Here is a 25,845-nt window from a genome sequence, read left to right on the forward strand (position 1 = left end):
AGTTCTTATATTTGTCAATTTTTTTGTATTTTAGTTTTGTACTTATAACCTTATTTTAGTTCTCTAGCAAACAATATTTTTTATGTATTAGTTCGTGCTGTCAACTGTTAAATAACTTAGTTAAATTTACAAAATTTTAATTCATTATTGCAAACTTGCCAAAAAATTTACTGGTTAAATCCGTAAAAAGTTGAAAGTGATGGTTCCACCATACACCTCTATCGATAATTATTGTAGGGAACATCTTCATTTTAAATTTCTGGCAATTGTAGACCTGTCAAAAAAAAGTTAATAATACATTTGACAATTCATATTTTTTATACACAACCTTCAATATTATTTTTTTATATTTTTTCATTAAGAATTATATACAACTCTCTCAGTTTGTCAAAACATCATTTCCCAGAAAAAAGTATTTATTATAGTGTTCCATCGCGAGTTTTAATTTTATGGTGGTATTTCAACATCTAAATTATACTTGTTAGGGAAAAAATATTCCTAATACAATTAGGCATAATATCTAACCAACAAAATGGTTTTCTACAAATTAAACCTTGATTAGCAAGAGTCTCTACACATCTCGCAGCAACCTCTAAATCTCGGACCTGAACACTGAACTTATTTTTGAAATAATCCATAATTGACGATTACATTGATGAAAATGATTTTGATTACCCTAAATAAAAGTTGGAACAAAATTTACTTTGATGTATTATTTAGATTGGTACTTAGTTTGAATATATTTTCATTCATTATAATTTGTAAGTTGTATTTGGGATTTTCAAGCTTAAAAGGAATACGGAGGTGTGACCAAGGGAGCTGTAACAGCAAAAAAAAACAGTGACAGAGGAGTTAAGACTGAAAAGAAAAAATGAGAGGGAGAGTCTGTCAGACAACCCTACAACCATCCCAAGTCAGAGAGACTGGGAACGATCCTCTACAGTTAAGGGTGTATTTTGTCCTTAGACAAGACACACCTAACCATTAATCACGCTCTGATTGCAGGGTCATGGTTCATCCTGCAGACTTTAGTTCCTGTCTCTTTAGAACTCAAGGATACAGAGGTACGAGCCTATAGAACAGATCCTGTTCAAGTAAGGTCATGACCAAGTGCGTTAGGTGTTCCTTTATAAATGTGTTTCTTTCTCAAAACTTTTCCAATGTGGGACTATGTTAGCTGTTGCCATGGTGAAGACTTCCTTGCTTTTTTGTTTTCAGAAAAACATCTCCTGCTATGGTATACTGAGGGGTCTAACATTGATGATTAGGAGCGATGAAGCAGAAAAGGTTTAAAAGGAAAGAAGAGTAGTAAAAGAAACCCACCAACATTCTTCCTCCTACCTTCTTCATCATCCATCCAACATTGTCATTGGAGCCTTTGTCAATGAAACGATGAGAAGGAAGAGAGAGTGTGTGTGTTGGGTTTGGTAAAGAATATTTAGTTTTGTAGTTTTTTTTCCCTTCAATATTGCTCAATCCATAATGTTTTAGAATTATCAGTCACCATGTCAATATCAAAACCCTCAAACCTAAGGAATACTCAAAATCCATATTAACAGTCAAAAATTACATTGTAAGTGAAACAACACCCCCTAAAAATAACTTTAATACATTGATAACCTAAATAATTATAATCGATATTAATTAAAATAATCTTCATTAATTTTAATTAAGAAAAAAATTGATAATATTAATTTTAAAAAAATTGACAACTTTGAAAAACTAATATCAATCCAGATTGATTAAAAAATTATTAATGTTAATATTTTAAAATTATTAATAATTATTTAATATTTAAATAACTTTTTGTATTTGATAATAGTTGAAATACTTTATTTAAATAATAAAATAAAATTTAATAAATTTAAATTATCTTATTTAAATAAAAAATTTAAAAAGTAAACAATTTGAAATGAAATCAATTCAAAGTATTTGAATATTTTAAAAATTATTAAATTATATATCTAAATGTAAAATTAAGGTTGTTTTGCTTTCTCTTTTCACTTGATAAGGTTCTGGAAACAAAAGGAGCTTTAAGAATACTTGAGGAACCTCATCAAACTTCTTAATATTAGAATCCTGACCTTTCTCACAAATAACTAAAAAAATTATTCCTTGTTAAAGAAGAAAGAAAGAATAAGCAAGACAAAAAAAATAGAAAAACTTGTTTGATTGGAAAGAATTAGGTAAAAAAATGTGATTTTATTTACTATTAATAATTTTATTTATTAATATATTTTTAATTATTTATTAGTGTAGTAGAAAGAACAGACAAAAAATAGAAAATACATCCATAATAGATTATGGAATTACATAATCAATGAGTGTTAAAAGATACGCATTTAAATTAAAATTTTGAACATCATAATTAATTATGTTGTTCACATAATTAACTATATATATAGATATATTTCAGTTTATTTTTGACATATTTCACAGAAAGATCTAAACCCGTTAAAACGCACTTTTTTTCTCCCATCCAACCCAATATTTCTCTTTAGATTCTTAATTAATTCTCAGGAAAGAATATCCCCATATATTTTCATAGATTGGTGAAATGCAAGTTAATTGATTTTGTCATGAGTAATTATTTGCAACTTCTTTATTAAGTTTCACAGTAAAAACATCAAAACAAACTTATGTTAGTTAGAACTTGTTATCAAATAAATATTTACTTAAATATTTACTTAAATTATTTACCTGAACTCACCATAATTTAAATATAATGAATATATCTTAAAATTTGTTAAAAATGGTAGTGAGGTTTTAGTTAATCTCCAATATAGATATTTTCTACTAGATTGATTGTATCTCTGTCACATGCATGCCATTCTGTTTCATCATTCCTTCATTATTCTATGTAATAATATATTGAGAATTCTTAAAGACAGGATTTAAGTGTAATAAATCAAACTCTTCTCTGTACATTCTCACGATTGGATAAAAACAAATCATTTTTTACAGAACATAAACAAATGTTAATATAAACATAACAATAAAATAAAAAAAGTCCATATACCTACTATGGTGGATTAAAATTTAATTTCAACATCTCATTATGGAGATTTCTTTCTATAAAATAACTGTTTAGATGTAAGAAAGTATTTTGTAATAACTACATCTGCATAATTCTACTGCCACATCATCCTAGTGTGAAGAAACTTTGAAATTCACAAGTTAAATGAAGGCAACCTAACGGATCATTAGTCACTGTTTGATCATTTGTACAAGAACAACAGAACATAGATTCCTTTACCTTACTATGGTCTTTCTGTACCTCTTTTATCTTCTCAATTGACTAATCTGGAATGTAAAATTACATTCCAGAATTAGTACCTTACGGATTTTCTCATTAGATAATCCAAAAAGTGAAAAAGAAAATTTGTAAAGATGAAGGCGGTAGCCATTATACATAATTCTCCATATACATAGACTTCAGAACTCCATATCATTTAATTTGAAGATATGTGATGGAAGAATAGTTCATATTGGGCTACTGAACAATGTATACATAAATTATAGAGAAGAATAAATTGGCACACCTGGTAAGGTGGCTCCAAAATCAACAATGAAATTGTTGCCTGTGACATACTCTGAAGAATCATGAATAAGATAACGAGCTAGAGATGTTAATGCTGGATCTGAAGTACCTAATCTCCTCAAAGGCATTATTTTCCTGACCACATCTTCCAACCACTTTTTTTGCATTAAACTTTCAGTGATTTCAGATTTGAAAATTCCAGGGGATATTGAATTCACTCTAATTTTGTGCACTCCCAATTCAGAAGCCATGACCTGTCATATACCATTACCCTAGTTATAGTGATATCAGCATGCTGTTTATTCAATATGACACAAGTAGTAAAATCTTGACCAGATTCCAATTGGTGCATGACTCTATCCAAAATGAAGGGATAATATCATAAGAGAAAGATAGCTTTACTGATTATACAGATGCCAAAGGGGATAAACATAATCTGATCTCTTACGGAAACTACAGAAGAAGAGGGAATCATAGAGAAAAAACTAAAAGAAAACAGATATGTTTAGAATAAAAATGGAAATTATACGACTGAAACACAAATATTCGATAGCAACTGATTTTTATGATTATCCCCTTTCCCTGTACAATTACCCTTTCATTCACTCTGCCCTACACCTAAATAACTAACTAGAGTTAGTTATTACTTACAATATCAGGCCCAAGCCCTGGTCTAATTCCCCTAAGGCCTATTTTCTTATTCCTTCTTTCTTCGGCCTTTTCTCTAACTAAAAATGGAATTCCCTTGCAAAGCATCGGATATGCGAAAGAGGGAGAATGTGCTACATCGGATATTGCTGTAGTTGATGAAAGAGCTATCCGATTTATTCTTATTCAATCTAATTAAAGTATCCTGATTAAAATAACTCGGATTAAAATAACTACTTTATATGCTCTCTGTTGTGATACAATGTACTGTAGACCCAAACTAACTTCTACCTCACCTTTTATCTTAATATTGGCAATTTTTCATTTCTATATAATCCTGATAAATCGGATAAATCAAACTCTGTAATTGTATATGTTAGGAATGAGTGCAGGCAAAAATCTATAGGAGGAAAGGGTCTGCAGGTTTATCATAGGAAAAGGGAAGCGTCAAAGTTGTAACAGGTTATTTGTTGGATAGGAGTGTCAGTTGGTTCTGTTATTTAGTTTACTGTAATTCCTATAAATAAGTTCTCTTACGAGTAAAGGGGAGAGGAATGAGTTTTTAGTTTGCTGGGCAAATTCCATTGTAATAAGGAGAAAGCTCCTTCGGGGTATACTTGTATACCATGGTTATTGGGTGATTCTTGTCTTTCTATCAGCAATAAAGAAGCATGTTCAGTATTTCTTTCTTTGTTTGGTGTTAATATTTCCTAGCAAGAACTATTATCCTTACATCAGAAAAAAGAACCTAACAGTATACACAACACATCAAACAAGTTTCATAATCTTGATTCATTTACTTTTTGCTATAATGCAGTGGTCATATAAAAGTATTAAGAAATCAAAAGAAAAAACCAAGAGAGAATTAAAAAAAGTGGTTAAATTTTAAGAAAAATCATCTCAAATAATATTATCACCTTGGTCAGCATATTTACTCCTGCCTTCGATGATGCATAGGCAACAGCTCCAGGCAATTGCCCCCGATTTAAACCAGCAACTGAAGAAATATTAATAATCGATCCCTTCATCGGGGCATCACACATGCGTTTGCATACATATTTTGACACCAACCAGCAGCCTCTAACGTTAGTCTTGAAGACCTGATCCCACTCCTCCTCAGACAAATTCAAGGGTGATTTAACACTTCCTACACAAAATAAATGGTGGAAACGCCACTACAACTTTCAGGAAGCATTCAGTTATGCCCTCAATGTTACAAATAAACAAATAATTTCTTCTTTATTTAGTATGAGACACTCTATAATATTCAACATTTTTGGTGTTAACCATTGTCTTACTTAGTATTAGTCCCAGTTAACATGACTAAGAAGTCAGGGTCTAAAATTTAAAAAATAACTATGGTCCCTGGTCTGAGTGAAACTGGAATTGAATCCTTTAAGCAAGTCCTCAAAATAGAACTTCGTAGACAACGATCGTAATTGTGAAAGTAGACCTTTCTAAAATTGATTAACAAGGTTTAATCATCGACAAAACAGAATCAAATGTCGTAACCCAAGAAAACAACAATGGAGACTAACACACAAAATTTGAACATTAAATACACTATTTTAAAAACAATTAAAACTAATACAGTATATAATGTGGTCACCCAAACTAAATTTAAGCCTAACAATAATAATAGAGAAATTCCGAGTGGATTACCTCTCACACCAGCGTTGTTAATCAGGGAATCAATGCGGCCAAAGGCGTCCCAGGCTTTCTGCACGGCCTTGTCGATGGTGGAGCCATCGGCGGCGACATCGAGCTCCACGGCCACTGCGCGGCAGTTTCCGGCGGGCGAGGGCCACAGGCGGTTGATTTCGTTGCAGAGGGAGGTGAGGCGATCGAGGCGGCGAGCTGCTGCGACGACGTAGGAGCCAGCTTTAGCGAGGTCGATGCAGAGGTCTCGTCCGATTCCGGAAGAAGCACCCGTCACAAGAACGACTTTGTCTTCTAGCTTGTGCCATGGCTCCAGCACTTGTTCAGCTTCTATCAGATTCATTTAGTTACAACAATATCCTCTGCAGTACAAGCTCAGCAATGAGAAGCTATGAGGGTATCATCCGGATACACTATACGACACTCATACTTATATAATACCGGATACACTATACGACACTCATACTTATATGCTCGTAGTAGAAGATTTATTAATTAATTTTAACACGATTTTTAATAATTAATTTTTTAAAAACTTAAATTTATTATATAAATTTTTATTATGATTATGAAAATAAAGAAAAAAAATTTAATAATTCTAAAAAAAATCTTTATGTTAAAAAAGCTACAATATAATTATATATATAAATTTTTATTATAAATTTATATAATTCATAATTATATAATATAAAGATTTGTGTCCTAATTTTAAAAATTAAAGATTATACGTTTCTTCGTATTTATATTTCTTCGTATTTATATATATATAAGTATCTATCCTACATAATAATATGAATAAGATTTTATTTTCTACACATTGTAAATTATACAAACATTTTTTACTATTTTGTGTGTTCTAAGTTGATGTTAAATTTTTACTTCATATTTATTAGTAATATTAGACTACAATATATTTATCAATATATTAAATATTACTCTTATGGTTTTATTGATTTATTTTCAATATATTTATCAAAATTTAAGTAACTATTTATTATTATTATTATTATATTTTAATTTAAAAAAATTGAAAATTAGAATTAAAAATTAAAAACTACAAAGAGCGATCAAGACGAAATAAAATACATTAGTTTGGTTTGGTTTTATTTTTTTATTTTTTCAAATCAAATTAAATCAAAAACTCAAAAACAAAGATATAGTCCTTGTTATAAATCTAGAAATTTAACTCAATGTACCATATATCTTTGTTTTTGAGTTTTTTCTTTTGTGTAAATAAATGTATACAATCTATAGTTCAATTCTTCCATTGATCTTATTGGTCATAGTAGGTCAAGAAAATTAATTTGTAAAATCATTTATATAAACATAATAAATAATATCAATACATAAACTTGGTAAGGCATTTAAAGGTATACAGTTAAATATATATATATATATATATATATATATATATATATAAATAACACGAAAGAAGATTGAAACGTATTTATAAAATATATTTAATCGTAGGCCTATTATTCCAGCTTTTGTTAAAAACTAACTCAAAATTAAAAAAAAAAATCAATTTGATTTAATTTGCATAAGTATATAATTCCTTGCATAAGTATGGAATTCTTAAATTAGTGTTAGTTAATTTAAAACGTAACTGATACTAATATATTATTATTATTATTTATATAGGTCCTTTAGTAATTATTTTTAACCAATCTTGTGGTTCTTTTATGTTCATTAAACAAGAAAACTAATACTTAGCCATTAAAAATATAATAGACTCGTAAGTTTATCATTCTACTATATTTTCTTTAGTATATAATTTAATATTAGTACACTTTAATTTATATTATTTTTTATAGTTATAAAATCTAATTTGATACTGGGGTGTTTCTGCCTTTTTTTTTTCTTGGAAGAAACTACAATATATTTTATGTAATGTAAATTATTTATCTTCAATTTTTTTAATTATTCATAATTAATTTGTATTGCTCTTAGCAAACATATAATCATGAGTATAGATATTATACATTGGGACAAATTCACACAATCATATTTGTCAACAATTCTTACTCATGGAAGGAGAAAATATATCATTAACTTAAATATTTTAATTAATTAAATATGAGTATTAATTTTTATGTTGATTATTGCTATATCCAACATTATAACAATAACTACATATAAAGTAGATATGATATTAAAAAAAATACTCAGACACTTGTGATTGAAATGATGGTTGGTTTATAGGGAGGAATAAATAGGGAGGCCAGGTAAGGTGGCTCCGGCATCCACAATAAAATTGTTGCCAGTTACGTATTCAGATGAATCATGGATTAAATAACGAGCTAATGATGTTAATGCTGGATCAGCAGTTCCATATCTTCTCAAGGGTACTGTTTTCATCGCCACCTTGTTCAACCAATCTTTTTCCATTAATTTCTCTGTGATTTCAGATTTGAATAGTCCAGGTGAAATGGAATTCACTCTGATTTTGTGTGCCCCCAGTTCCAGTGCCATCACCTGTCAAACAACATTTTACACAAATTCTCTGTTAATCATTCTCAACAATGTCACTCATCTCTCACAAACATCTAATCATTCTCAATATCAGCATGCAAAATTAGAGACAAGTTTCAAAATCAATGATTTACTGCTGAGTGAGTTTCTTTATTCTGTTGTGTTTTTATCTGAAAAGTAGCATGTCACTTTGTATTAACCAATGGAATTTAGAATTAACAGACAAGATAAGAAGCAGAGTGTTCTCAACTACTAAAGTGATGACATAAGCAACATGTCTTTTAGCATGGAGAAATTAAATGAATATGTAAACAAAAGAAGTCAACGACAATGCTTTTCTTAATTTGTGTTCCAGTGGAATATTCCCATCCGACAAATCAACGACAACTACAAAGTGAGATGTTAAGAAATTCTATCTGGAAAAGAAGAGAAATTCAATGTGGAAAAGAGAAATTCAAAGAAGGTTGTCTAGCTTTAGTTGACTGGTTTACCTTTGTGAGGATATTGACACCTGCTTTGGAAGATGAATATGCAGCTGAACCAGGTAATTGGCCACGATTCAAACCAGCAATGGAAGCAATGTTGATTATGGATCCTTTCCTCTGTGCGTCACGCATGCGTTTACATACGCTTTTTGACACCAGCCACGTCCCAGTTAGGTTCGTTCTGAATGAGTGGTTCCATTCCTCCTCAGACAATTCCAATGGTGACTTCACAGTTCCTGCACGCCACACCACCATCATCAAACACCACAACTTTCCACTATCAGTGAGTTACACATTTTAAAACCAATCCATTAAGAACTACAGTATATAAATAAACCCATAAAGTTAGTGGACTTGACTGGTAGGGCACATTTCAAGTGTGCAAAGCAAATCACTTGACAAAAGTTATGCAGTAAGGTTGTGCTCTTTCAACAATTACCCTCTTACTGGTTTCAATTTTACAGTAATGACTGATAAAGTTAAAGATCTTTGAGCACACAAACAGTGTATTTTTCTCCTGGGTTAAACCCTATGATTAAACAATACAAATCTTTTGAGTAAAACAAAACTTTCCTTTAAAAGCACAAAAGCAAAATTTCAAATTCATCCCACATACCAAAGCAAGGTTCTTTTTTGGGCTCACAAATGGAATGCAATCATTCCAAAAATGGCATCAATTTCACCAAATCACTGTGGATAGTAACGAAATCTTCACTTGTCAATGTCTGCTAATGGGGGACACTTCAAGTGTCGAATTGATCTTAAAATATGTATTTCTTTTCTAAATTATTCATTTTATTTATTTTTATCTTCTTTCAGGTCACACTACCCTGTTTCTTGAGTAAGTAAGTAGTTCTTAATAAATAATCATTAAAATGTAAAAATGGATGCTGCATCGTCTTCAACGACCAAAGTCCTTCAAATTAGTTTCTCGATTTTAATAAAATATTTAAAACTGTAGAAACTACTTATGTCGTTCTATTATTTTAAGGATCACAAAATCATATAAGCTAATTAACATTCGAATCAAAGAAGACGAAAGCAATCGTTGAAAACGACGTCGATTTGCGGAATTTCAATTCAACAAACCAACCCCGAAATATTATTCATTCATGGCGAGATTCAGAAAATCCAGTTACCTCTAATACCAGCGTTGTTGATCAGCGCATCAACGTGGCCGAACGCGTCCCACGCCTTCTGCACGTAACTATCCACAACGGGGCCATCGGCGGCAATGTCAAGCTCCACGGCGACGGCGCGGAGGCTCCCGCCGCCGTCTGCGAGGGCCGCCGGAGGCGCCATCCCGTTGATTTCGTCGCAGAGGGAGCGGAGGCGGTCGACGCGGCGAGCCGCGAGGACGACGCGGCAGCCGGCGCGGGCCAGGTCGAGGCAGAAGTCGCGGCCAAGGCCGGCGGAAGCGCCGGTGACCATGACGACCTTTCCGGCAAGGGTGCGCCAGGGTTCAAGGTGGTCGGAAAGTTGGGGAGACATGATGAGTTTGTTGAGCGTTGGAATGAAGAGAAGAAAGGGTTTTATAGGAAAATGGAAAAGGTGAAATGAAGAGTGAAATTGGGTTGGTGACAACAAACATGAAGAAGCATTAACTAAGTTGAAAGGAAGAAGATAAAGAGAAAATGCATTAATTAGTGTTTGTTGCCATGACTTGGGTCCTGCAGGTTGCTGCCAAGAAATCTCCCATGTCAACAAATTTTGGTTTCTTCTTCATAGTTTTCTTTTTTCCTTTTTTTTCCTTCAACTCTTTCTTTTATGTCAGAGAAATGTCTTTTTCTTTAAATATCTGTTACCCGTTTAATAATAATCATTTTTAAAATATAAATTCGAAGGAGAACACCAATAACTATATAATCTTAGGGGGAAAATTATAATTCAAAAACAATAAATTAAGAAAACTTATTCCAAAAATTACCAAAATTTAAATTTTTTGTTTATTTATTATTTAATATATTCATTTTATTTTTTATAATAAAAATATAGAGATTAATAAAAACATTAATTATATTAAAAAATAACTGATTGTTTCAATATTAATACAATGCGCTATAACTTAGATACGTGTAAATATTAATAAAGTATTTAAAACATAGTTTATTTTATTGTTGTCTACAATTCACTGTATCATAAATAAATTATTAATACTACCTGAATGTGTATTCACATTTTTTAATATATTTAAAAGTTTGTTGTGTTTTATGTACTATATAATCAAGGTTTAAATATGTTTTGTTTATATATTTTAAAAAAAGAAATTAATTTTTGTTTTTTTCTAAGTTTTATATTATCCAAATATTTGTAGTATACAAATATTAAAATGAATCATTCTATTCTAAAATGATTATTAAATTTTTTTTAAAGGTTATTAGTTTTTTAACTTTTTTTTTTATTGTAAAGTATAACTACATTGATGAATCAATGGATAGTGTAAAGTTTAGACAAAAAATCAATTTAGTATTACAAGAAAAAAAAACAAAATTAATCTTTATAAATATTACATTATAAATCTATAATAATTGTAATTTTATTGAATTAATATATGAAATAAATTTATAAATGTCATTAAAAAATTTATTATATATTTCTATTCACATATCCTATAAAACAAAAATACTACTACATAGAAGTAAATTTTTTTGTCAGTAATTTATTTATTAAATTATAACATCTATTTTTTTTTTAAGTATATTTTGTATAAATTTGTCCGAAAAACTCTAGATTTTTAACTTTGAATTACTATATTGAGGTAATAAATCTTTCTCAACTTATCAATCAATATTTTAATTTTGTTTATTCTTTTATCTGGTTTTATCCTATTTCGGTTACATCTTATTTCAACTTTTAACTCACTCATAAGGTGAAGTATACACAAACATATATATTTTAAAATAGTTTTATCTTTACTCGACGGACGATCTCCAATGCATCCTTTCATGTTGAGTTTGTCAACTCGTACGTGAGACTATATATTTACGAATAATTCAATAGCGAGTGACTTCATAACACTAGCAAACTATCGTTAAGATAAACTTCTAATTGACTCTGATATTATATTAAAAACTGGACTTTAAATCTAATTCAATCTTACGAAACCTAATTGATATTTGCACTCAATTATATATTATAAAATATCTTTATCTAGTTTATCTCCAACCATTTATTCACATAAATTTGAGAGTCCTTTTATGTTTGGTGGTAGCATTTGAAATTGATTTAAGTTGTGGTAGCAGTGTATCCGTTGGGTACAATTTGAAAATTGTGGTAAGCAAAAACTTAAATTGTTTTGAGTGGACCCATGAAGTGATTCAATACCAAATTAGTTGTTCAATGGTTTTGTACGGTGCGAATCAACGAAGGTCAATTTTTAACTTATTCATTCGTTAATAAGAGAAACCCAAATGGTGCTATTTGATCTCTCTATATATTAAGTTTTTTTTTTCTTTTCTTATGGTGCAATATACAAGAATTTGATTGCAAATAGTGCATTAGCTAAATTCAATTCATTCATGTTGTTGAAATTGAATATAATAACTAATTGGTGAAAGTATTTGTGAGTTTTTTTAGATTATAGGTCACATGACACCACAAAGATATCAATGCCATTTTCATAATTAATATAATATATATAAAATTTATCAAACTAATTTTGTAAGATAAAAAAAAAATACAAACAATAAAGTAGAAAAAAAAACTATAGTGGATGAAGAAAATGAGAATGAAAGAGATGAAAAGAAAAGTAAGATTAACAGGTGAGTGAATGAAGAAAATGAGTGTAGATAAAAAAGATAAATATGAAGAGATTTTATACAGTAACTGAGACATGTTATGAACAGAGAGATGTATTATATTTAAATTTGAGTTTTTTTTATAAAAATAATTTAAAATTTCTATTTGTTATCGAAAGTACAAATTTATAACATATAAATTAAAATCAACTTAACTAACATTAATTTAAATAAATATTAAAAATAAAGAAGATTAACTTTATTTATCCTTAATATTTATTTTAATTAACAACTAGTGAAAAATATTTTTTATTAAAGAAGTTAAAAATAATTAGCATCCAATTATAATTGACTAAACTGACTTTATTCATAGTAAATCATTTAAAATAATTTTTTATTTAAAAATAAAAAATAAAAAATTTTATGTTAATTTACAGTCTACTATGTTAACTCTGATAATATCACAATTTGATTGACATTAATATTTAAAAATTAATTTAGTATTTCCCAGTAGTATAAAATAAAACAGAAAGAAGACAGTTTTTGTATACAGAAAAATCACAAAACCATTAAAATATTTAGGCATAAACATTCAGTAGAAATATCAAAGAATAAATGAAGATTTGCATATTTATTTATTATGAATTAGGTGGAAAATTTGGAATTTGAAGAAGAAAATTGGATAATCAAATGCAATTTAGGTGTAATCTTTCATTAAATTTGGTGAGTTTTGAATTGAAAAATTGGGAAGCATTATTGAACCAGCATTTCTTGTGGCAAGAAATTGCAATCATTAATTGGCAATTTCAATTAATAAAGTAAATAAGTTAATTTATTTGGTTAGCCATGAAAATTGAATTCAATGATTCCATTTATAGTTTCTAAAGTAGGTGAAACTTTTATTCAAACACTGCAAACTTATAAAAAAATTTAATTCACCCGTGACAGCCACCTGAATAGTTGTTGTACTCTAAAGTTAGATATAAATTTAATGAATCTATTTTCTTAATTATATTGAAATATCAATAAAAAAATTATTAAATGGAAATTAAGTTTTAGACACCAAAAATATTAATTATTATTTGACTAAATTAAAACTTATTTATAAATTAAAAAAATATTAATATTTAAAGTTGTTTTTATTATTAATAAAAATTTATATAATTTTTAAATTGTTTCACAATATTTTAGCTACTTACTATTCTATATTTTAAATTAGTCTCTATTATTTTTTTAATTTAAAATATTTGATATTTTTTTATTAATAATGTATTATAAGAAAATAATTAAATAATAACTAAATTTGAAGACAAAAAACAATTAGTTACTATATTAACTAAATTAGATACTAATTTAGAGACAAACAAATTATTGATATGTAAAATAATTTCTATTATTAATAAAATATTATAAAATGGTTTTTAAATTGGTATTTAAGTAGCTATCGAAGTTTTAGCTATTAATATTTGATATTCTACATTAGTGTCTAAAAGACTAATAGAAACTAGTTTAGAACGAGCTAAAATCTTGATTGTTAATAGTTAGATACTAATTTAAAAACTATTTTATAATTTTTTTATTAATAATAAAAACTATTTTACATATCAATATTTTTTTAGTTTATGAAATGCTCTCTAATTTAATCAATATATTGACTAATTATTTAATCTCTAAAATTAGTTTATATATATTTAATGATTTTCTTGTAATGTATCATCTATTTTTATTCTATTAAATTCATATTCTTATTCTATTTAGTTTAATCTGTTTGATTTTGGTGTCGTTTAGTTTGTAAAAGAAATCTTGGTTTTCTCTTACAAGTTTTCATTTTCTTGAGTTCTTAACTTAAACTTAGATTTATAATGTAATTTTTGATAGAATGATTGAGAATTCAAGGATAAGAGAAAGATTGCACTAAGATATTTTAGATTGATTCAACTACACCAATTTTACATTTAGTATCAACTAATTTAATTTTAGAGTAATTATTTACACTATCTTAAAATATTCATATTAAACCACAAAGCAGATGTTTAACATGTAATCATACTCATGATACGTTAAGTATAATTGATTATTTATTTTAAGGTGTTTCATGAAACACAAATAAAACAATATAATCATTTATACTTCTATTTAATTGATTATTTGCATAAATAACAGACTATTGTATAAATTAATCGATTAACAACAAAAGCAAAGTTTTTAAAATATTTGTAAATGTCAACACAATCGATTATCAAAGAAAGCAAGGTTCGAAACTTTCTATGCTAATGAAACCATAATCAATTATTATTAAGGATATGAATTATTCAATTTATAATAATTAATTAAAATGTTCATAGAACCTTTCAAAAACATTCTCAAATAATACTTCAAAGATTTTGTTAAGGTTGTTATGACTCATGTTACTCTAGATGAAATTTTTTCCTTAATAACTAAATCGAGAGACTTAAAGGTCGAGAGGACGTTAGGATGTTGAAAACTAAAGTAAAATAAATAAATAATAGAATAATAAGACATTGTATCAAAGTTCAATAAATAGGTTAAAAACATTTAGAGTATATTTAAGGCAGTTTCTTCCTGCACTCTCATGTTTTTTTTTGCACTCCGACACTCTTATGCAAAGACTAAATCATCTTTATTAGTTTTTCGTAAATGCTTTTTCAAATTCTAGATTATAGAATCCGGTAGAATTTCAGATCACATAATACGGTAAAATCCCGAATTTATGCTTCCGATAAGTCCAGCACAGTGGCAAGGAAAGTCCAGCACGGTGCCCCTTCTCAAATAATAGGTCAAGGTCAATTTTGAGATATTCAAAATTGTGGGGTGCAAGAAGAAAAACGTGGGGGTGCAGGAAGAAGAAACCTATATTTAATAATTGTAAGGTGTGAAGAGTAAAAGCTGAATTAAGTCAAAGTCCAAGAAGTGAACACTATAGATAGGTGATCTGCTTAAGAGGTTAGTAGAGTGATTTTATCTGATAAATTGAACAAACTAATTCTGACTTTATCATCGGAACACCTTGCAGGTACACACCCACCTGAGAGAAAACTCGAAACTAGAAGCCGATAGTTGAACATGATCAAGTAACAGATAGACAGACCACATCCAGCAATCACGAGCCAATTTAAAGCCCACATATTTGAGCCCAATTCAATAGATCCAGTAATCGAAAGTCCAAGATTTCTTTGACAGCTCGAGAAGAAAAGAAGTAAGAACATGTATGATTAACAATTTCATGTAAAAAAATTAAAACATGCAATACAAATTAGTTTTGTCACCAACAAACACATCTTCAAATGAAACTCTTCAAGTAGATTGATTTGATCATAATCAATTTGACCAATAATTTCTTTCTTTTTAATGATAAATAACATATAGTTCAACCTTCCAACTTCATATATTTTCTCTTTTGTTGGTTATATTTTCATTTATCAAGATTTGTATAATATATATATATATATATATATATATAGAACATATAATTCATTACATTCAATAGAAAAAATATGTATTTATTAAATAATCAGTTATAATTTTTTTATCAGTAAATAATAAATAAAATAAAGTCACACACTTTAATATGTTTTTGAATTAATTCTTATATAAAAAATATAACACGTATTTTGAACCTTTCATTCCTCCTCAATTTCTAATTCAGATCCTCTTCTCTGTGTACTGTGTAGCCTTAATTTCTCATGAATCTCTAAAAAAAAACAAAAATAATTTTGCAAATGTCTTTGAACTTTTGCAACTGGTGTGGACATTGTTGTTTTCAAAAGGACCTTTTCCAAACGTGATTCTACAGTGGTGCCGTTTTCTATGACTAACATGGCCGGAGAAACGTTAACGTAGAAAATTAGTGTCACGTAAATTCAATTTCACGTGTTATATATGTTTTTACTCCTAACAATTTAACACTATATTCTCTTTACATTTAAACTTGTCTTCAATAACAATTTATTTCCGACCCAATATTAAAATTTACATCGACTTATTAATTCACATTATTAACTTTTTCTTTTTATTGAAACAAATGAGAAAGTATAAAAAAAAATTGATATTAAGAAAAACATCACCCATTCAATATTTTCTAACTAAAGATTATAACATTTTCAATTTCCATATATGTGAAAAGTATGTTGTGTAAGGTTAGCTAGATATTATCAAATACTTTCCAAAAACTGAAATTCCTTTCAGTAAATGGAAATGAGTTTTTTTAGTAAATTGTTTTCAAAATAAGTTTATTTTAAAAACAAAAAACATACCGGTTAAGTATTTATTATTTAATACTATTAAAAAATTATTAAATAAAAATTAATTTTTAAAAATAAAAAAATAATTAATTACTATATCAATTAAATTAAATATATTTTAAAAATTAAAAGAAATATTAGTTGCTAATATTAAAAAAAATTATCTGTTCATAAACTTGTTAACTTGACTTTATTAGTATTTTTATTAATATAATAGATTTTCCATTTTTTTTTTAAAGTTATTTATTAATAAATATAAATTATCTAGGTATAGTTTTTTTTATATATAGATTTTGATTTAATTCTTTTATATATATATATATATATATATATTTTAATAATATTTTTTTTATGGTGACAAATGATTTTTATTATTTAGGTATATGATTTTTGTTATTTAGGTATCAGTCCAAATAAAGAAAAACTATTAAGTTCTAACTTGTAACTAAAAATTTGAAAAGTAATTAGATACTATTTGTTAATATTAAAAATTAATTTAGATACAAATAATTTATTAATATTTAATTTAGTAAATATAATAACTAATAATTATTTTTATTTCTAAAATTTATTTGTATTTAATTATTTTCTTAAGAATTTAAGTCTTTATCATTCCACACTTGGGAACCCTTTGGCTTAAGTCAAAAAGCAGAACCATAAGTATGAAATCACAAAACTGAAACTAGAATATTTACACACTACACTTTCTTGTTTCCTTCTCTCAGAAACTGACCCCAGATAGAGAGATGGAGAACTCTGATGACCTCTTTCACTTCCTCTCAAACACCAATGATTCTTTCTTTCCTGAACCTGCATCATCAATCATGCAACAAAGCTTCTCTTCTTCCTTTTCTTATTACCCTCTTCAACCATTTAATGCACCACCCCATCAAGATAAAGCCCTTGCTGCTCTGAGGAACCACAAAGAGGCTGAGAAGAGAAGAAGGGAAAGAATCAATGCCCACCTCAACAAGCTTCGCACTCTTCTTCCTTGTAACTCCAAGGTATAACTATTCAACTTTTCATGTCACAGTTCAATCCAATCTTCATTCATGCTGATTTTTGCTTCATCATTGTTAGTTTTTGAGGGAATTCACAAAACAACTGCAATGACAACAAAGAGTGTGAAAGGGTACTGTAAAATGTTTGGCTTTTCTTCTTCTTTTTTCAGAAAGGTTGCATACCTTTTTGACTAACTGCATCTTTTGACTATACTATAGTAGTTAACCCATTTCATATGTTAGTTCCAGCTTAATCAGAAAAAACAAAATAAATAGATATTTCTAGGAAATTACATAACAAAAGCTCATACAAACTTAATCATATATAAGACCCTTTTGAATATTCTTTTGTTTTCCATTGCAAAGATGTTTCTAACATAACCCCACATGATTATATACAATTTTATCACTCAAGTTTAAATTTTTTCTTCACAAAATAAGTATTTTAAAAAGTAAAATGAAAAAAAAAACCAGCTTGATGTTGAATCTTTTTCTTCTAATTTCTTCTAATTCAATTCTCTCACAATTTTATACCTTAAACACACTATAGTTGTGTATCTTTTTCTTGTTTTTCTTTCACCCCAGAATTCTTTCATGATGTTTTTTTTTATCAAGTACTGATATGTTGAGAACCATGAAGAAAGTTAAATAGCTTTTGAATGACTTTGTTCAGACCGACAAGGCTTCGCTCTTGGCTAAGGTGGTGGAAAGGTTGAAGGAGTTGAAGCAGCAGATGTCTGAAATAACCCAATCCGAAACGTTTCCTTCGGAGAACGACGAGATCTCCGTTCTGTCCACCGGCGGTGACGGGAGTGGCGGTGACGGACGACTCATATTCAAGGCCTCGTTGTGCTGTGAGGACCGCTCCGACCTCATCCCTGACCTCGTCGGAATTCTCAAGTCTCTTCACCTCACAACGCTCAGAGCCGAAATCGCAACGCTCGGAGGAAGAACCCGCAACGTTCTGGTGGTGGCCACCGACAAAGATCGCAGCGTTGAATCAATCCACTTCCTGCAAAACTCGTTGCACACTCTGCTACAACACAACGGCGCATCCAAACGACGCCGTGTCGTAGGACCAAACTTCATCGTTTAACTGCCTCAAACTGTTTTGCAGTTGTGACCAGAATTAGGGTTTCTTTCATTGCTCTATAAACACCTTTTAAGGTAATGAAATAAAAACAAATGAACTCCTTCAGTTACAATGTATTTATGAACGAGATAGTTTTTAAAGTGTTTATTTGAATTATTATTTAGATAAGTTGATTTTAGTTTATGAAAAAAGAACTATATTATTTGTGAAGAAGTTGGTTGAAACATGTAAGTATACAAGTATTTGAGTGTTTTCAGTGTAAATCTTATTTTAGAATTCTTACCTTCGTAAGCTATAGTCTTTTATTTGTAGAACTTTCATGGCTATATCTATGTTTTCTCCAAAACCTAAATATAGTGTGTTGGATGTTCAAAAATTAATATGTATTGATAATATGTAACAATCCATTTTAATAATATAATAATATATATTGATACTTTAAGTTTAAAATAAAAGAAATTTGATGAAAATATTGATATATTGAGTTATTAAGAAGTTTTTTTTTATTGATATCAAAATATTTTCAGAGGTGGATTTTTTTTTATATTTTCATTTTATTTTATTTATTTATTTGCTGATAAAAAAATATAATTTTGAAATGAAGTTTTAACTATTTTAAAATTTTATAATGGTGAACATAATTTTTTTTAATTCTAAGTTAATAGTAAAAGAAATTCAATTACCATGTATAAACACCCATCTCTTACATAGAGTAATGAATGTTTTGTGCATCAAATTAGATATTTATAAGAGATTCTCACCTCTTATATATTATAAATCGATTAATTTTGTGAGATCTCAAACATGATAAAATGAAAAATTATAAATAATATTATAGTAATATTTGTAAATTTTTAGGTTTTTGTAGTATCTAATTTAATTTTGATTTCTAGCATGGATCTCTCTACCCATGAGGAAAATATTAGGTTGATAATTGTAAAAGGGTGTTGGTGAAAATGTTAGCTAGGGTTTGATGAATGTGGTGTTTGAGAATCTTTTGCATGTGAAAGTAGTGTATTGCATGTGAGTAGAGAAGAGAAATGAAGAGAAGAGAAGGGTAATTAAGAAAGATGTGCAGTGTACTTAGGTGATGTGGAAGTTGTGAGGTTTGGACAGTGAAGGAATTGGAGTCTGTGAATTTCTGTAAAGTGAAGCTTCTGTGAGTTTCCAAGCTATTGAAAATGGCATATTCGTTTCTCTTTCAACGATGATGAAGATAAATGTTGGGAAGTGGGGGTTTGTGGTGGCATGTGTGACAGTGAAATAAGAAAGGGTTTGTGCCCTCAGAAGCAGAAGAATGTGTTCCTAACAGAAGGAAAAGGGGTAAAAGGTGTGAGAGACCAATAAGGCTTCTCTGCAAAGTTCAAAACTTCTGAATGAATCAAACAATCTTTCTGCACATTATTATATGCTCATCACAACAAAACAAAAAAGGAACCACCTCTTGCCCATCACTCCATTTCTCTTACCTTGTCTAAATTACCAATAACAACTCAGTAATAGCAGACATCATAGTACCAGACACCATGCTTTTTTTTACTTTAAGATTTTGTTGTCAGAGTAATGGGAGAGAGAAGTTCAAGACTAATATTTGTTAATAAATAGGAAAATATTATTTTACAACCATTTTTTTCGTCGTTCCAAATTACAACTTTCACATGATAACATGATAGAGGTTATGAAATGTAAAAGAGTATTTTTTATCACTTGAAGAAGTATAATTTAGAACAAGGGTTGTCAAATTATCGATGTTCTAATAAATATGTTGTAACTTTTGAGACTCAAATACTTATCTTAAATAGCGTGTGTATGTTGAATATACGTATCGAACATCGATCCTCGTAGGATATGTATCGTGTATCGGTGAAATGTCAAATTCAAAAATATTTGTTGAATTTATGACAATTGTAACATTGTTCTAACACAATTTTAAAAAGGAAAAATATATTAATTTTCTAGAAACTCAAACTTATTGTATAAATTTTTATTATGATTATAAGAATAAAGAACAAATCCTTTTGAATCAGCCATGAAAAACATTTTTAAACTTCAAAAAGAATCTGAAACATACTTGTGCACATAAATATTTATTGTTAATTTATATAATTCATAATTATATAATAATATAATATATAGAATATAGATTTGTGTCCCAGTGTCCTACACTTTAGAAATTAAACATATATTTGTGTCCGTGTCTATGTCGTATGAGTGTCCGTGTCATTGTCTGTACTACTTAGGTTGTAACATTAAAAGCTACAACTACCAGTTTAAATTAAAAACTATATATCAAAATTTTATTAGTTTTTTTAAATAATATTTAATTTAGTCTAACTAATTATTCTTTATTTTTTAAAATAATTTTTCTTTAATAATTTTCTTAAAATGTAAACGAGATCTTCTCACTTCAAAAACAATAAGAGAATTTATGTGTGAACTATTATGATTCTTTGCGTTCTGAAAATTTAAAATCTTTAATCTTTCTTATGCTTAGTTTAATAAGAATCATGGGTGGAAATTGCTTATATTAGATCAAGAATAACATGCTTTGGATAGTACTATACTAGGTAGAGTGGTTATTTTAAAAGTTACAAGGTACATGTAGCAATTAAGGGGTGCAGGAAGCAAAAATTGTCAAATACTACCCCAACAAAGAACCTTGTATGCACGCATGGGTTTGCCCAATAAACTATGGGCAATTTCTTCCTGTCCCATATCACTTTTAACCTGCATTCTATTATTTTTTAAAAATTTCAAAATTACTCTTATTCCAAATTTAAAAATCTTAAATAATAAAGATAATTCAAAACTAAAAAAAAAATTTTTGGATAAAACATTCCGGAATACAAAATTAAAAATGCATTCTAATAAAAAAATTTGAAATTTAAAAATGTGTTCTAGAAATTTAAATCCAAAATATTCTGAAAAAATAGTTCTATAAGTAATTTTTATTCACACTCACTTCTTATTTAATTTTTATTTAAGATTATTTTCAGTCATTTCAAATAACTATGTTAAAATTTATATGATCCAGGGCGAATTTTCCTACAAGAAAAAAAAGTTAAATTTTTAATTATTATAAATTATCATATTTTTTTTTACTCATTTCTTCATTACTAGGAAAATAGTAAATAAAAAATAATTATAAAAATAAAAAATAGTTAACTAAACTATATATTATTTTATAAATTAAAAAATTATTAATATATAAAATAGTTTTTATTATCAATAAAAAATTATAAAATATTTTTTAAATTAATATTTAATTAGCTACCAACTTTAACTGAAATTTTGATAGTTATTAGTTCATAATTTTTTATTAATAATAAAAACTACTTTAAATAATACACTATAAAAAAATCATGAAATAAAAATCAATTTTAGAAAAAAAAATAATTATTATAGTAAATAAATTAGAGATTATTTTTTGATTTTTAAATTAGTTTCTATTATTGTTAAAGACTTTATAAATCGGTATTTAATAATATTAGATTTTGTTTTGTTTTTTAGAAATAGTTAGAAAATAAAATTTGTTATGAGAAATTAATTTTTTTTTTTAGGATTATGTGATGTATGTGGTTGTTTGCTAAATCTTATAGAAGTGTGTTATCCTTTTCATGTGGGCCCTACCACGTGCCAACGTATTCTCTGTGCAACCAAACGCTACACTCTGGGAGTAAATAAAATATAGTTTAATATATAGTTGCAATATTATGAATATTCAAATTCAAATTAATATATAAATAGGAATTTCTTAATTTTGGAAATATGTTAATTTAATAAGTCACCACTTTGATTTTCTCAGAGGTCAAATCAATTTTTTAAATATCTGAATTATTTAATAAGGTTTTTTTCATTGAATTCCTGAATTTATATTTATTTAATTATATATGGTTAGATGTTTGTGGTTAATTTTCCCTAATGACAGTTAAATGGAAATATTCAATAAAAATAAATAATTTTTTAAAGACTCGGTTGAAAAAACTGTTAAGAAATTTAATTATTTATATTTTTAAATATTTGAAGTTCCTACAAAATAATTCAACAGTTATTAAAATATATAAGATTGACTTTTAAAAAATATTAAAAAAATATATGAATATATAAGTTAATTTATACTTTTTAAGATAAAATTAATTGTTTTAATGATACTAACGTAACGAGGAATTAAAATAATATATATATATATAATAAATTTATTTAAATATTATGAATCAACATTTAAATTATATATATTTTCAAAAGTTCAGTTATTTTAGCATATCAAAATAATTTTTTTCTAAATATTTTTTATTAGCTGAGTTGTATAATAATATTCCAGAGGATACTTGTGAACCACTTTATAAAATAATAATTATATTTAAAGAAATTAAAGTAACATTATTTTTTAATATATATAAGTATATTATTATTTATAGTTATTTATATACCAAATTTAAATTCAATAATATTACTTAAATTTTAACAATAAATATTTGATTTTTATTTAAATTTATTTTTATAACCGTTAAAGTTATTTTTTAATAAAATAAAATCGTTTTTTAAAGTTGGAGAAGTCCTGACAGTAATAACAGAATTTTGTTACTTTCACAACTTTAAAATAAATCTCATTTTAATAATAAAAACTACAAAATTTCTCACTTTTAAAAACGTAGAATTGCCTAAAAAATAAAGTATTGACTTTACTCTTAACATATTTCCAATATTGACTTTTATATTACACTTAATGCTATCATATCTTTTCACCATATAAATAAAGTTATCTATAGTTTATCTTACTAGGTTTCATATTATTTTAGATATAATTTCTCCTATACTCTTAAGTTATCACATTAATTTACAAACACACTTTACATGTGACTCCTAATAATACATTTATCCAATTAACATCACATCAACATAATTCTCACATATAATACAACAACAATCATCCTTTTCATAAACTATTTTTTGTTTATTAAATAGTAATTAATTTTTCAAAAAATAGTAATTAATTATTATATTCATTAAAAGTTAATATTTAAAGTTGTTTTTATTATTAATAAAAACTTGTAAATTAATTTTATAAATTAGTATGTAACATTAACTATAAGATTTTAACTAGTCACTATTATAAATTTTAAAATATAAAATAATTAGTAATTAAAATTTTAATAACTAATATCAAATATCAATTTAAAAATTATTTTATATATTAATAATTTTTTAATTTTTAAAATAACATTTGACTTAATTAATATAATAATGGATTAATTCTTATCTGTAAAATTAATTGTTATTTAATAATTTTTTTAAGTGTAAGTTACATCCAACTTGGTTTAAGAGTTACATTACAATGAAATGAATTTGAATGGTATGTCTTTTTCATTATTACTTGATTGTATGATGTAGAACTACAAAAAATGTAAAAGTATTTTTAGAAATACACGTGATGAGTTGACACCCTACACTACTATTTGCCACTCCTACCCACTCATAAGACTTTTCCAACTTTGCAATTATGCGTTGACCAATGAGATTAAAAAAAAAAACTTTTGTAACTTCCTTAATTAGCTTAATAATTATATTTTTTTAAAAATGCCAATATATGATGTCATGATGCATTATTAATAAATTTCCCATCTCTCATAGGCTAGCTCCTCATTCATCTATTTTTTCAATGGATATGATCTTTTGACACTCTAACAAATTTCCTCCCACAACTATTTTATTATTTTTATATTGAATAATTTTATTTATATTTTAGTTAAATAACTTAATTTCATATATTATTATTATTTATTATTGTTATAAGAATGTTAAATAGGAATAGTTGTGGCTTATTGTCTTCCCATGCTTATTATCAAATCATCAAAGAATCAAACAACTCTGTGTATGAGTGGTTGCTTAGAGTCCATGAAAGTTGGTGTAAGCATGCATTTAGTTATTATAAAATTTGTGATGTTTTGGTGAATAAGTTGCTCAAATCCATAAAATAATACAATAATGTGTGTTAGGGTTTAGGGACTAACACATATTAATCATGTTTGAGTATATTAGAATGTATGTAATGGGTATATATATTAAGGGAGAAAACTCTTATATATAATAAAAATATCATACCAAGACCAAGAAAAAGGTTGGAAAAAGAGATAAAAAAAAGTGAAAATTATTACTACCATGGTATGATAGATAGCTGAAAAATTATTATTTATAAATTTATAATGTTAACATATTAATTTTTACATGTAATCAAGATGTTAATAATATTAATTTAAAAAATTAGAAACATTTCAGTTTTTTTTGAATTCACTAAGTTATTGATCTTAATTTTCAAGTGATATTTATGTAAAAGATATTTTGATGTCTAAATTAAAACTCAGATATACCTATTTATAAGGTTGTAAGAAGTCTTTAAAATTATTGATATTAAAACAATTATTGGATTAACTTTAAAATTTTATGGAAAATTCCATAAACTAATTATGTTAATAATTTTGTGTTAAAATTTTTTTTGTTGTATCATACACCAATCAATCAAAGAGTATCTGGTCAATGATCTTGATTGAGATCCCTCATTACGTATGTTACATAATAATTTGTTTTTCAATCAAATTCACATACTTAATAAACATTGAACCAGTAGACGATCACGAATAAAAGTAATAAATTGTAGATTCGATCATCAATAAAAAAACACACACAATTCACTGAACAATTTGCATAAGAAATTAGAAGACTTTGGATAACAAGGAAAAAGAATTGCAAGGAGAGTGAAAAGACCAAATAAAAGTGCTTTCAGCTTCAGTTTTCCCTCAGAATTGAAATGTTTATTTTCCTCATCTCTAGCCACTTATTTGTCAAAACAACACAGACCCACCATGCACAAATTAAAACAATAGATAAAGCAGACAAAGACAGCCTTTCAAAGCCAATTATAAAACAAGGTCAAACTTCAAAGTTTATCT

At 27.1% G+C, this 25,845-nt stretch overlaps 3 protein-coding genes and 1 non-coding gene across 4 annotated transcripts; 1 reads left to right on the forward strand and 3 right to left on the reverse strand.

Annotated features, from left to right (window-relative positions):
• Positions 1-882: 882 nt before the first annotated feature.
• On the reverse strand, positions 883-1,104 carry LOC137830812 (small nucleolar RNA U3). The gene has a single exon (XR_011084284.1). It is a non-coding gene; the product is annotated as a small nucleolar RNA U3 (small nucleolar RNA).
• Positions 1,105-3,369: 2,265 nt separating this feature from the next.
• Positions 3,370-6,287, reverse strand: LOC137830466 (uncharacterized). The gene is made up of 3 exons (XM_068637826.1): positions 5,852-6,287; positions 5,107-5,336; positions 3,370-3,795 (listed from the first exon to the last, which is right to left on the reverse strand). The coding sequence occupies exons 1-3, from the start codon at positions 6,189-6,191 to the stop codon at positions 3,517-3,519; spliced, it is 849 nt and encodes a 282-aa protein (XP_068493927.1). The 5' UTR covers positions 6,192-6,287; the 3' UTR covers positions 3,370-3,516.
• Positions 6,288-8,000: 1,713 nt separating this feature from the next.
• Positions 8,001-10,524, reverse strand: LOC137830468 (uncharacterized). Its single transcript, XM_068637829.1, has 3 exons — positions 9,945-10,524; positions 8,812-9,041; positions 8,001-8,323 (listed from the first exon to the last, which is right to left on the reverse strand). Exons 1-3 carry the CDS (start codon positions 10,294-10,296, stop codon positions 8,045-8,047), a joined length of 861 nt encoding a protein of 286 aa, XP_068493930.1. The 5' UTR covers positions 10,297-10,524; the 3' UTR covers positions 8,001-8,044.
• A 6,969-nt stretch (positions 10,525-17,493) lies between these two features.
• LOC137830467 (transcription factor bHLH106-like) lies at positions 17,494-19,154 on the forward strand. Its single transcript, XM_068637828.1, has 2 exons — positions 17,494-17,808; positions 18,479-19,154. The coding sequence occupies exons 1-2, from the start codon at positions 17,551-17,553 to the stop codon at positions 18,899-18,901; spliced, it is 681 nt and encodes a 226-aa protein (XP_068493929.1). The 5' UTR covers positions 17,494-17,550; the 3' UTR covers positions 18,902-19,154.
• The last annotated feature ends 6,691 nt before the right edge of the window (positions 19,155-25,845 follow it).

The sequence above is a fragment of the Phaseolus vulgaris genome, chromosome 7, assembly GCF_000499845.2.
Source record: "Phaseolus vulgaris cultivar G19833 chromosome 7, P. vulgaris v2.0, whole genome shotgun sequence".
Lineage (NCBI taxonomy): Eukaryota > Viridiplantae > Streptophyta > Magnoliopsida > Fabales > Fabaceae > Phaseolus > Phaseolus vulgaris.